This window comes from Acipenser ruthenus, chromosome 13 (assembly GCF_902713425.1).
Source record: "Acipenser ruthenus chromosome 13, fAciRut3.2 maternal haplotype, whole genome shotgun sequence".
NCBI classification, from domain to species: Eukaryota; Metazoa; Chordata; class Actinopteri; order Acipenseriformes; family Acipenseridae; genus Acipenser; species Acipenser ruthenus.
The window spans coordinates 25,464,360-25,477,658 of NC_081201.1; the positions used below are offsets into that span (position 1 = coordinate 25,464,360).

Below are 13,299 nucleotides of genomic sequence, written 5' to 3' on the forward strand. Positions count from 1 at the left end.
CCATATGATTGAACTCGATAGTAAATCTTGTCAAAGCTCATATTATTATTATTATTATTATTATTATTATTATTATTATTATTATTATTATTATTATTATTATTATAAAGTACTTAAAGATTCATCAATTAATGGTTAGTTTCAATTACTTAAATATTTTGGGGTTTTTTTTGTCCCAGATCCATTGTTTCCATTCTGAGGTCTTGTCACTGTATCGAAACAGACATCAAACAAAAAAGGCCCTTGTGTCAACTATCATTTCACACACATATTTAGAGTTTTCAAAAAAATACATTTTTCAAGACACCCGTGGACCTCTACACCTTCAACATGTAAAGTCTGACCTGCTAGGTTTGGTTACTTGAGAAAACCATTCATTAGCTGTGTACTTGTCATTATGAAAGAGCACTTTATAATTCCGCTGCTGGCTAGCATCCAGAGTTACTGAGATAAACAAAAGATCATGTACAAAGCACCTGTATTTCTATGCTAATGTGTCACAGCCTGTTTACATTGCTGCTGATTGCGAAGCAGATCTGATCTTGTTGGTTAGCCTTCAAATGAATGGCCGAGCCTGAGGTAATCATTCCCTCACTTTTCAATCTTTCTCTGGCAGATGTGACATTTAAGTTGGATGATGGAAGTATCAACGCCCATAAGCCTTTGCTGATCTCCAGCTGTGATTGGATGGCTGCTCTGTTTGGTGGCTCATTTCTTGAGAGTTCAAACAATGAGGTAAGTGACCATCTGCCTGAATTCGAGGTCTAGTTTAATTGAAATAAAGAGCCATGCTCAGCTCTCTAATGGCTGAAGACAGAAAAAAACATGTCAATGTGGTACCAGTCACGGGAGAAACCAATTTTGTGGGGTTGAATTTATGAAGAACAAAGGTTTATCCATCTGTTGTAATATTACTTTGAGTAGGGTAGTAGCGTTTTTTTTTTCTTTTTAGATTCATGCTAAATCAATTTTATTGGGCCCACAGTTATATTAAGAATATGATATAGGGTGCTTTACAACACAAGCTAATACCCACCACATGAGAGGTCAGAGAGAGGCTGCCCACTAGTTTTCTTTCTGGATGCTCTGAATTTAGTGGGTCGAAAAATCAGCTTGTATTTTACAGCACCCTATACTATATTTGTTATGATATATAGATAAATAACAAACATTAAACAGCATAGATTATCTTAATGTGTTGTAAGTTGTATCAGATACAGCCTATCAGATGCAAATGCATTCCAGATGGCTATCACATCAACATAAAACTTCCTTGCTGACGTTTCGACTAGAAGTCTTTCTCAACCTCTTCAGTTATTCTTCAAAGACATTGAAGAGGAAAGACGATTTTAGTATTGATATACAAGCATTGAATGTTTAATAGTTATGGATGGATCCCATAAATATCAGCAGAGCTCAGAGCTTGATTTCTTTGCTTTTAAGCTGTAGCGCAGTCAGCTTTTTAAGACGGGGGGGATGTGCTAGTTAAATAGACTTGGATATAGCATAATCCTAAAAATCAGTTGAATCTCCAGATTGCCTTTTGAAGCACAAATTCCAAACTACTGCAGACTTGAAACAGATGGTGCCTGGATTGAGAGTATATTTTAATAATGAGATATTATCTAATCAGGACATCATCTATATCAATAAAATAGCAAATGTCTTTGACTTTATTTTACAAAGAAAAGACCACATTATTTAGTAATAGGTCACATTTTTCACATTCACATCTTGAGTGAGTTGCGTCTGTTTTAGATGTTGAGATATTGTGTGCCAGATGTTTTATATATATATATATATATACAAAGCAGGACAGTTTTATTTTAGCATGGATGCGTCCTACTTAAATCTGCAGAATGTAGTGCAATGCTAGTAAGAAATCCAGAATAATGGTTCTGAATGTAGTCTTCTCGTGACCTCTGTGTGTTGTGCAAGCTGCAAGTCTGTGTCCTTGAAAAGGATCACATGATGGAAAATGGATATCGCTATTGAAATTGTAACTAAGCAATTGCTAAACAGAGGCCAATTATAGATACACGCTGAAATATCAGGAACATGCTGATGTTTATTTATACATTGATGGTCAATGCAAAATTTTCTTTAACCATTATTTAAATGATTGCGGCTGCTAGGTGTATTATTTATTTGAGACCAGGTACATTCAAAGGCAGGAACCTGTGCATTATTCTGTTAGTCAGCCTAATGCTGCAGTGTCTCACAGAGCCTTGCAGTGCTACACTATATAATTCATTGGTCCCTGTTGCAGTCTCTACTGACCTCGCTGACCTTTCAGATTTTGTACACTCTAAGCCAAGTGCTGGGACAAATCATAAAATGACCATGTTTGTATTCATTAATATAAGATAATTAAAAAATGACTATCTAAAAGGTATTTATGCAGTGGAAACCAATACAAAAATGATGCCTTAAATAAATAATGCATGTTCTACTGTGCAGACGAGCGTTTCTCACATTTCTTTAATAGATCATTTGATTGGGTACCAGGGTTACCGGGAGATTGTTACCGTAATGTTGTACAAATCAAATGTTTTCCAGCTAATCCATAGAATACAGTGCATACCATGTTGATTTACTGTGCCTACTAAGCATGTGCACCAGCGTGAATTAACTTAAAGTCCTAAAAAACCTGGTAGATCTCAAAAGGAAGCAAGATTAGAGCTTGTGAATTAGATTTCATTTCCATGTAACATTCTGTTGAAGCCAGTACAAGTGCTGTGCTTCCTGCATCCTGCAGAAGGAAACTATGACTTTCCACTTTGTTCTTCCATAATTGTAATTATGATTGTTTTCTGCAAATGTCACAATATACAATCCCCACATGTGACCTACAAGAAAATTGTTGTCTGTTCACAACATAACAGTGACTTTAACCTATACCACCTTGAAGCCTGATCAAGCTTGGACCTGCTCAGTGCTGGCATCTCTTCTGATCAAGCTTGGACCTGCTCAGTGCTGGCATCTCTTCTGATCAAGCTTGGACCTGCTCAGTGCTGGCATCTCTTCTGATCAAGCTTGGACCTGCTCAGTGCTGGCATCTCTTTGGCATGTTTTGAAGAGCAGAAGTGTTGGTTTAATGTGCCTTCCTTTAATGATCTAATCGTTATAAAGAGGGCAGGATATCCTTGGATATAACCGTATCTAATAATAATAATAATAATAATAATAATAATAATAATAATAATAATAATAATAATAAAAGTTCAAAGACAATAACTTAATTTCAGTGATCTACATGTAAATGCATTTCTCTCTACAGAATCATGTGTTGAGAATAATCCAGAAATAGATCTGAAAACAAGCTGAATACCCTTTAGCAATGCGTTTTCATTAACACCTCTCATCTCGACACTTATAAAACTGTTAATGAGATTCTCATCACACTCTTTTATAAGCAGCCTGCAGAACTGCATAGATGCAGATACATTGTGTTTCTGATTTTAGATTTTAACTGATCATCACCCATAACAAAAAAACAACCAGAAACAGAAAGATTAGAAAGATCATAACTTATTTTGTGTTCACCTACCCCCTTTGTAAATATACTGTACCTCTGTGCCCAAATACATATATACATACATACACTGTAAAGACAGATGCCTCCAGTATAACCCAATTCATCCCTAATATGCATCACTAGAAGGGGATAATAAATAAACACATAGGAATGGTAGTTTCAAGAAATATATTATTTTATTCTTGGCGCCCAGAGTGACTTATGAAGCTGCAGGATAATGAGATAAACTTTCATGCAGAAATCAACAACAGAGTCTGATATGTATTGTTTGCTAAGAAAATACAACATAAATACCTACCCTCATTTTTCTTGTCACGATATTACAATATTATTTTTTAAACGGCTTAAATACAGATTCCATCTACTGTGCAAACAGGACAACACAACAAAAGACCCTACAGTATATATACATAACTTTTGTGCATTGCCTGCCTGTGTTGGTCAGAATTTACAGTGCTGTTGTACAGTATTCCCTACATTTGTATGGAATGGTTATCCTAATCATATCCCAATGCTTTCATTACAGGTTTACTTTCCCAACACAAGCAAGGCATGCATGCAGGCAGTCCTGGAGTATTTATACATGAATCAGCTGTCGCCCATCATGGACCTGGATCCAATAGAGTTAATTGCACTTGCAAACAGATTGTGTCTTCCACGTTTGGTAGCTCTGACAGGTCAGTAGCAGCAGCTTGTCAGCGACCTACATCAGAGCACCTGAGGTTTTAAGTGCAGCTTGACGGTAGTACGTGTTCAGCATCTACACAGACTTGTCTGTGGTATTCATCCCGCGCCATGGCTGTGAATTCAGAATGAAAGCTGTCAGTAATGTGAAAAATGTTATGATCGAGATCCACTGTCTGCACATGGAAAAATGTAAGGTTGACTTATACATAGACAGACAGCCTTTATACACTTCTAGATGCTGATATAGTCAAAACTTCAAAGAATGTCTTTTGCAATTTCCAGACAGCCTCCATGTACTCTGAGATTATTTTACACTCATTTACTTGTGCGAAAGAAGGTCCTTAGAAAGTTTCATTACAATAGAACAGGTTTCTAAATCTACGCCTGCCTTGACCCTCAAGCAGGGATAATAAACTCTAGGCCTAGGCAATTTAATACATCTTCCCTTATTAAATATGTAACTCGCTAAACAATAATATTATTAACATTTGCCGTTGCATTTGAAAGGGGTTAGTTTGGGCTTTTTTTATATACAAAGTTAAAAAAAAAAATGTACATGTAAAAACACTTGTATCAGAATGTTTTCTTTATGTTATAAAGTAAATGTAAAAATGTATATGATACTGTGGCAAAGTGGTTAGTAGTGCACAGGTGTAGACGTGATGCAGTGCTCAAACAATGACAATAACACAGTGTTCACGGTCCAAACAGTTCTTTTAATTGTCATTAATGCTGGCAACTACACAGCAATGTGTAATTGCACAGCTAAGCAAAACAGGGTTTCAGTCTCGAAACAATACAAACACCGCTCCGTGTCCCTTCCCATGGTGCTCCAGTGCTGGTGGTAAATACACAATTATTGGTGACTAGTGCAGTATTTGGAATCCGGTTTTAATGTTGGCTGGAACAGCAACAGCTCCCGGTTGTTATCCGTCTACTATGTACAAATAAACAGTGGTTAACAAAACAAAACACTCACAGTTTTGTTTTTACTCCTTCCTGGTCCTTTCGTAAAACCATAACAAAAGGAACAGATTGCATCATCACATCCCCTAAAATACCCTTAGTCACGCCCCATCCGATAGCTAGTTCAATCACATCTCCTCCAATCCATGACTGACACATCGCTTACCGTACTAGGGTGATGACTTCTGGTATTGTGACTCTGCCCCCTTCCTGGATGGCCGGCTTCCGACTGGCCGTGGAATGAACTGCCGAACCATCCAGTACGAGGCACACTGTTCCTGTTAAACCGCGCCCTCACAGGTCGGGAGGGAGATTGTTGACTAGGATTCATTCGCTCTCTGTCACAGATACCCCTTTGATTTAATGGCTGTATTTATGAATAAGGATGGAGATATAGCTGGTTCTATACTTGCTATTGTGCAAGTGCTTTAACATTTGACTTATTTTTATTCCTACAGAACAATATACTGTGAACGACCTGGTGAAAGCTCAAAGAGATGGAATAGATATAGATGGAGAAGTTCTCACTTACTTGGAACTGGCCCAGGTGTGTAACAATTGGACTATTAATCACTGAACATTAATACCCAACAGCTTCAATCCATTATTTTATTGGTAGTCTTGAGTTTTGACAGATCTCCAAAACTATTTATAGATTCTTTGTGAGCACACATGGTTGTAATTCACAAATACCCTTTTTTAATTTCTACTACATTTTCTTTGCTTTGACACATGCTTTGAGTTTCTGAATCCTGTTAGTTATTTTATCCTCATTGTCTACAGTTTTTATTAATCAGTCTCAGATTAGGCAGGTACTGATGACTGTATGACCAAGTGCTGTCTGATCATCCCCTGTACATTATGTGCTTGAAAGAATTTACTGTCAGGAAAATGAGTCTTGGAAAACTGTCACTGTTCTGTAAATAGCAGTTTTGTGACCTGAAATTTAAATTGTTGCCCAAAAGTCAAGTTTCTGAAATAAATATATATATATTTTTTTAAACTTATTTTTCTAGGTCTTACCATTTTAGAATGGGAATGTAGTTATTAAAAGTGACAAGAGCTTGAAATACATTATATATGTTATATTGCTGCTAACAGAAAAAAAAAAACAACTAAGCAATTGTTATTTTAAGTCTTAAGTCTCCTCTTTTTTTCACTTAGTTTCATAATGCCAATCAGTTGGGAGCTTGGTGCTTGCATCACATCTGTACCCACTACAACGGTGTTTGTGCCAAGTTCCGTAAAGAAATCAAGTCAAAATTGACAGGTAAGCATGTACTGTTACACTTATTTAATCTTAATCAATTCATTTCACAAATTCAGATTGAGCAAATATGGTGCATTATTATTATTTATTTATTTATTTATTTATCTATTTATTTATTTATTTATTTATTTATTTATTTATGTATTTATTTATTTATTAGCAAACTACCTTATCCAGAGCAACTTACAGTTGTTACAAAGTATCACATTGCAAAATATCACATTACACAATATCACATTACAGATAACAGCAGTTATAATGTACAGTAAAATCAGTAGAAAATAAGATCAGATTCAAATAAGCAAAATAAAGAATACATTAAATAATTACATTAAGAGTGAATTTCACTAAGAGCAATTAAACTTATAGTAAAAATATTTGCTTATGAGAGTAAATTCCATTAAGAGGATGTAGTAAGTACAATAAATGGATGAGAATGATTTCAAATAAGAGCAATTACAAAAAAATGTGAATACGGATACCCATAAGAATACAATTAAATACAAAATACAGGAAGTAGTTATAGTTAAGAGCAGTAGTAGAATAAGGCAAGGTATGGAGCAGTTCAGTGCAAGTACTGGTACAATAGGGTGCCATCCAGTCCAGTATAGTCGAGAGTTGTGAGGTTTACAGATGCTGTCTGAACAGGTGTGTCTTGAGGAGGCACCAGAAGGTGGTCAGGGACTGAGCAGTCCTGATATCTGTAGGTAGGTCATTCCACCACTGAGGGGCAAGGGTGGAGAAGGATCGGGAGGGGACGAGAAGGGGTGTTGAGAGAAATAATAGTCTGGATAGGAGGGAGCAGAAAGGTCGAGGCAGCAATAGGCGAGTACAACAGTTTAATTGGATGCAAGCGGCGAAAGGGAGCCAGTTGAGGGAGCAGAGCAGTGGTGGGAGAAATGAGGAAGGGAAAAGACAATATCAAGGTGGGCAGCAGAGTTTTGGATGAGCTGGAGCGGATGGATAACAGAGGCAGGGAGGCCGGCCAGGAGGGAGTTGCAGTAGTCAAGGCGGGACAGTACCAGGGCCTGAACTAGGATCTGCATGGAGTAGTTGGTGAGGAAAGGGGCAAATTCTGCATATGTTGCTGAGGAAGAAGCGGCAGGAGCTTGCCAGAGTAGAGATGTGCTGAGAGTAGGAGAGGGAGGGGTCAAGGGTGGCGCATTGGTTCTTGGTGGATGAGGAGGGAAAGGGGGTGTTGGATTAAAGAGGAATAGAAATAGAGAGATAAGCAGTGGGGGAGGAAGAGGGGGGAGAAAAGGTCTGATTTGAAGAGGTTGAGTTTAAGTTGATGTACATCCAGGAGGAGATGGCCGAGAGACAGGTAGAGATAGGGGGGAAAGGAGAGGAAGTTCTGGGCATCATCAGCATAGAAATATATGAGAAGTCATAGGAGGACATGAGGGGACCCAGGAGGCGGGTGTAGAGATAAAACAGGAGGGGTCCCAGAACTGAGCCTTGGGGGACACCTGTCAAAAGAGAGCAAGAGGTAGAGGGTGAGCCATGCCAGGACACCCGGTACATGCGATCGGAGAGGTAGGTGGAGAACCAGGCAAGAACAGTGCCGGAGAGTCCCAGGTCAGCGAGGGAGGACAGGAGAATAGAGTGGTCGACTGTGTCAAAGGCAGCAGAGGGGTCGAGGAGAATTAGGACAGAGGAGAGGGAGGCGGCACGGGCAGGGAGAGAGTTGGTGATGCAGAGAAGAGCAGTTTCAGTGGAGTGTGCTGGGCGAAACCTGATTGGAGGGGGGCGAGCAGAGGTATTGAAGAGTTTGCGGTATGCAGGTTGAGTCATACAGTCAGAATGGGAAGTTCACTTCCTGGTTGTGTGAAGTTGCTGATCTTTGTTGGAGATTCCACAGCAGACCCTACTGCCCAGCCATAAAGCAGACATCTGTTGGGCTGGCTGGCTTCTAGGGGCAAGTAGCTCTATACATCCGCTCCTGAGTGTAAACAGGCAATTGGTTTAGTTGTGGGAATCAAAGGACCCACTGACCTTCAGTTTTCCCAAGCTGCTGTGGTGAGAGAACATAATTGGACATTCTAAATTGGGTAGAAATACAGGTAAAATAATTGGGCACAGTACATTTAAAAAAATGGGTGGGCTCCGGGTGTTGTGCACAACAGGAGCGTATTGAATTTTGGTCACTTTTTTACTCGTTTTTTTTTTCTCCTCCACCACATAGAAAATCAAGAGTATTTTGAGAAGCACCGCTGGCCTCCTGTTTGGTACCTCAAGGAGGAAGACCACTATCAGCGAGTGAAGAAGGAGAGAGAGAAGGAAGATGTTGTGCTGAACAAACATCATTCCCGACGCAAGTGGTGCTTCTGGAGCACTTCCTCTGCAGTTGCCTGAGCAGCAACTGATGTTCAACCTCAATATTGTGTGCATTAATGACATGTCTTAATATTTAAGAAGCAAAAAGAGAAACATATGTAAAGGCACTGAACTTTTTTTTTTTTAAACACATTGATTATTGACCTGGTTGGGGTTCAAAGCACAAATCTGAGTAAATACAACGCAAGCTAGAAAATAAATATAGACTACCCTCCAGAAAGTATTTGGATTCCCAATACTTGTTGGAGGAGGATTGTACATGGGGTTGGATTAAAAAAAAAAAAAGTAAGAAATATCTGCAGTTTGTAGCATACACTTTGGTGAGCTCTGAACAGACTATTCCTTGCATGAATGAGTTTCCTGGTTTGCAGATGGCATCCGATACTTGTAGCTTTGTGGTGCTCCAGTCATGCCTTCATCACTGCAATGGAATCCCATTATGTAATAATGAAAATCTGCATCTCCCTTCTAGTAAGATTACTACATCTGTATTCAGAAAGGACATTGTCAAAAACAATCATCATCTTCTGTTATGTTCATTCAGCGCTGACCTGGCTGCCCTTTATTAGCCCTACACTTTATTGACAGTGTTATGGCAGGTGTTTATCTAACCCCTGTATGTGTTTGACATATGGCACATCTTGTGAGTTATTACCATTATTATGAGTCATTGGTCTTCAACAATTTTATAAGTTTTGTTTTTTGAATGCTGCTGCTCTTGGGTGTTTTAAAGTGAGTTTAGCTCTGTTTGGTCAATAAATATCCAACCCAAATATCGGACCTTCTATCCATTAATAATGTATTTTAAAAGCAGACCTGGTAAAATGTTATGCCAGGTGTAATTCTGAAGTTGGAAAGTATCTTACCGAGTTACATCATATGATGGGACTAATCCCAATTTATAACTGTAATTGGCATAGGTTCTGCCAAACAAAATAAACTTGCTAGGTTGAAACATTTATTTCATATATAGCGTCGCTGGGCCTTGTTTTCATAAAGTGACACCACATTTAAATGTTGTGTGTTTTTTTTAGGCGTAAAGTTTTGAAAATAATTAAAACTAAATGCAAAATGTGGAAATAATGGCGTGTGTGTCTGCTGTATATGTGGAAATGCAGTAACAGTGATGTAGTTTATAGCAGTGGCGAATTTAAAAACAAATGTGGCGCCAATTACAAAAAACTTACCGCAATAACAAGAAGATTAATCTGTTTGAAAATAGGGCCCGTTGTGTCTGATACCATCATATTAGCCAAATATTAATACATGTACATTTGAACTGGAGATAAAAGTAGTTTTAATGCAAAACTTGAAATTTATTTTTGTACACGTGTTACGATATTCTTTTTCGTAGCACATTAGTAACCTCTGTTGTCCAGCTTTTAAGAGACACATCTAATAATTAGAAGAACTTTGTATATATTTGTTCAGGGTTAACTTAATATGCACCTAAACAGAAGAATATAACTTTAAACCTACTTTTTGCAACTAATTTTAGCTATCACTTGGGTCAGGCTAGCTTTTCCTTGATAACCTTTGCTCATGTCATGTTGCAGTGTGCTGCATTTAGATTTAGCTTATGGCATAAGCTTAAAGTACTCTTTTACTAGTACTTTCATGTAAACATATGCAGTATATATGTAGAAATTATAAACTGAATTTACAGATGTGTGCTTTCAAGAAATATAAGCTTTCCATGAAGTGCATTTCTGGCTATTTAATTGTAGGTCAACATATAAAACAAGCAGTAGATGTTTGTGTCAGTCGTTCTGCAGTGTCCACTTCCAAAATGTAGTCATTTCCATTGCTGAGGAAAGCATATGGCTTTAAAACCCTAAAGGGAACTTAATTCTTAAGTATGGTTTCATTTGTAGGGTAGGTTGATTTTGTTAGTGAACCAAAGCTGTGCTTAGATTTACTAGATACCATGTTATTGTTACTAATTGGTATACAGAGTAATAATGAAAAAGTATTGTCATTAGCTGCTAAAACCAAGTGGCTGGTTCATTTGGTTACTGCTGTCAAAGGCCTTTTGATCTTGCTGGTCATTATACTTAAATGCTGTTTTTGTTTTTTTATTTTTTGAAGAAAATGATGTTTAATAAATTTATTCATTTAACTTGAATGTGCGGTGTCTTATTTATTTATTTGCACAAGGTGGGCCTTTTATCTGTTTTACTTGTGTTTTTGACGCATTGCATTTTCCAGGCAAACTATCAAGTTAAGTCTGGTTGCCATAGCAACAGACGAGAAAAACTGGTTCATGTGACATATGATGTCAGTAGGCCACTAGCAGAAAAACAAAAACTATTCTAAAAAAAAAAAACTTCTAAGTTGGTAGATAGAGGTGCCAGAATACTAAATGAAATATGAGTCAAATAGGAGCCTGTAATTGCTGCATATCAACTGCCTTCAATAATCCCTTTCACATTCATTTCAACATCAAAAGTAGCAGAGTGGCCTATTTCTGGGCCGTTCTATTCATACTGGGGTGCTTGAATGCTGAACAACCACAATGCAGGAAATAAACGATGCATCATTTAGAAGCAACTGAGACACCCCAAAATCCAATACATTTACATTGTGTTTTTTTTTTTTCTAAATTAAAGACTTAGTAGCTCCAAATTGAATTATTTTTTTACTGACCTCTTATTAATTTTTTTGTTTGTTTGTTTGGTTTGTTTGTTATGTTTTCATTCATTCTGGGTGGTTCTATTGCAATTACAATATTTGTTATTTTACTGTTTGGTAAGCCTGTGTTTAAGGGGCTTTGGCTTGGTTGGAAGCTGTTCTTCAATTCTAGTTGCCAGCCACAGATGCATATTACATAGGCGAGATTGAGCTTCCTTTTGTATCTCTATCAATGTTGGTAGTTGTTATTATTATTATTATTATTATTATTATTATTATTATTTATTTCTTAGCAGACACCCTTATCCAGGGCGACTTACAATTGTTACAAGATAACACATTATTTTTACATACAATTACCCATTTATACAGTTGGGTTTTTTACTGGAGCAATCTAGGTAAAGTACCTTGCTCAAGGGTACAACAGCAGTGTCCCCGACGGGGGATTGAACCCATGACCCTCCGGTCAAGAGTCCAGAGCCCTAACCACTACTCCACGCTGCTGCCATCTTGTTAACTAGATGGCGCTGCAGTTTACTATGATAAAGACACTATGTCTGGCAGTCAGAACTGAAGAGCAGCTTCTAAACTCGGGTCACAGCACCTTAACAGACTTCTCAAAAAGCACAGTATTTGAGTAACACCAATAAAATGTAGAATAATCTCAGAAATTATGAAAAAGTAATTTGAATGTTCAGGACTTGCTCTTTAAAACGTGGTACTTGTAAATGTCGTGCTTATGAACAAAAGCAATACCCCCCTGGCATTGAATTGGTCATGTGATGTCTCTAGGCGTGAAAGATGAAAAGCTAGTGAATTAGTCCACTGCTCATCCTAGTGTCCCAACTCCATTATTTCTGTGTCTCAAATCCCCTGTCTGGAACTCAATACAGAACAGTCTCACATCCCATCTATTTCTAGACACAAGTACTGTCGAAAACTAATAGGTTTACTGCTAAGCAATTAAGCTCTTGACCACTACAGCTTCTTAATTCTTAATAGATGATTAAGTGGCTTTCTGGGAATTCTGCTGGGATTTCAGCTGTATCTGTAAAATTATATCTTTTGCATTAAAGTATTAAACAGGTTATGTACCTGGGCAAGAGATTTGTTTAAAATAAATTCAACACTATTGAGGAAATTTCACTTTTTGAAATAAATCTTTAGAATTATTAATTCAAATAATAAGGCAACATCCCTGATAGTTACATTTAGTTTTAAGTAGGAGGTTGGGGCTTGGCACAGGCTGCAAAGAGAGATGGGTTTAAATTGGCCTGGCTTGAAAACAATCAGTCAATCAAATGATATTTTTACAGTTGTATTTAGAGTTTCCTAGCTGAAACTTCAGTAGATTTACATTACATTAATGTGAATGGGGTATTAGGTTATTGCTAACCGTTTAAGTTGCCTTAAAGTGAGTAGTTCATGAATACAGGTCAAGGCCTCAGGTTCAAAAAGATCCCTAGAAACCTTATGTCATAAGTAGCCTGGTTTGTGTTAGAGAAACAGGACCCATGAATATAAATAAGGTGTTCTGTTGTAGATGAATACCTTTTGACTGATATGCTATATCAGCATTAATAAGTATCCTATTCAGATATTTGTGGTCATGAAATACAGAACATCACTTGTTCTTTGTGCCTCTATCAATGGGGTCAATGGGTCTCATCATGTGGTTGACCTCTCCCCATTGTCAGGGTTCTCACTTCAGAAATAGGACAAGATCGTAGGCCAGACTAATTCTATTAATTGTACTGTATTTAATCTTTTTTTTAGTGTCAGATTATTTTTCCCAATTACGTTCCCTAACCGTAGGATGTCAGTGATCTACCGCCCCCTGGAGGACAGCCCTGCAGGTGTCCGCTTGAGT

General features: G+C 37.6%; 1 protein-coding gene across 5 annotated transcripts in view; it reads left to right on the forward strand.

The window, feature by feature from the left end:
• Nucleotides 1-10,917, forward strand: part of LOC117418389 (rho-related BTB domain-containing protein 1-like) — a 38,135-nt gene extending 27,218 nt beyond the window's left edge. For all 5 annotated transcript variants that reach the window (XM_034031377.3, XM_059035811.1, XM_034031381.3 and 2 more), the window contains 5 exons: nt 617-735; nt 4,065-4,215; nt 5,650-5,738; nt 6,356-6,461; nt 8,647-10,917. In XM_034031377.3, coding sequence (XP_033887268.3) covers nt 617-735; nt 4,065-4,215; nt 5,650-5,738; nt 6,356-6,461; nt 8,647-8,816 — 635 coding nt within the window. In that variant the 3' untranslated portion in view covers nt 8,817-10,917. The remainder of the gene's footprint in view (nt 1-616; nt 736-4,064; nt 4,216-5,649; nt 5,739-6,355; nt 6,462-8,646) is intronic.
• The last annotated feature ends 2,382 nt before the right edge of the window (nt 10,918-13,299 follow it).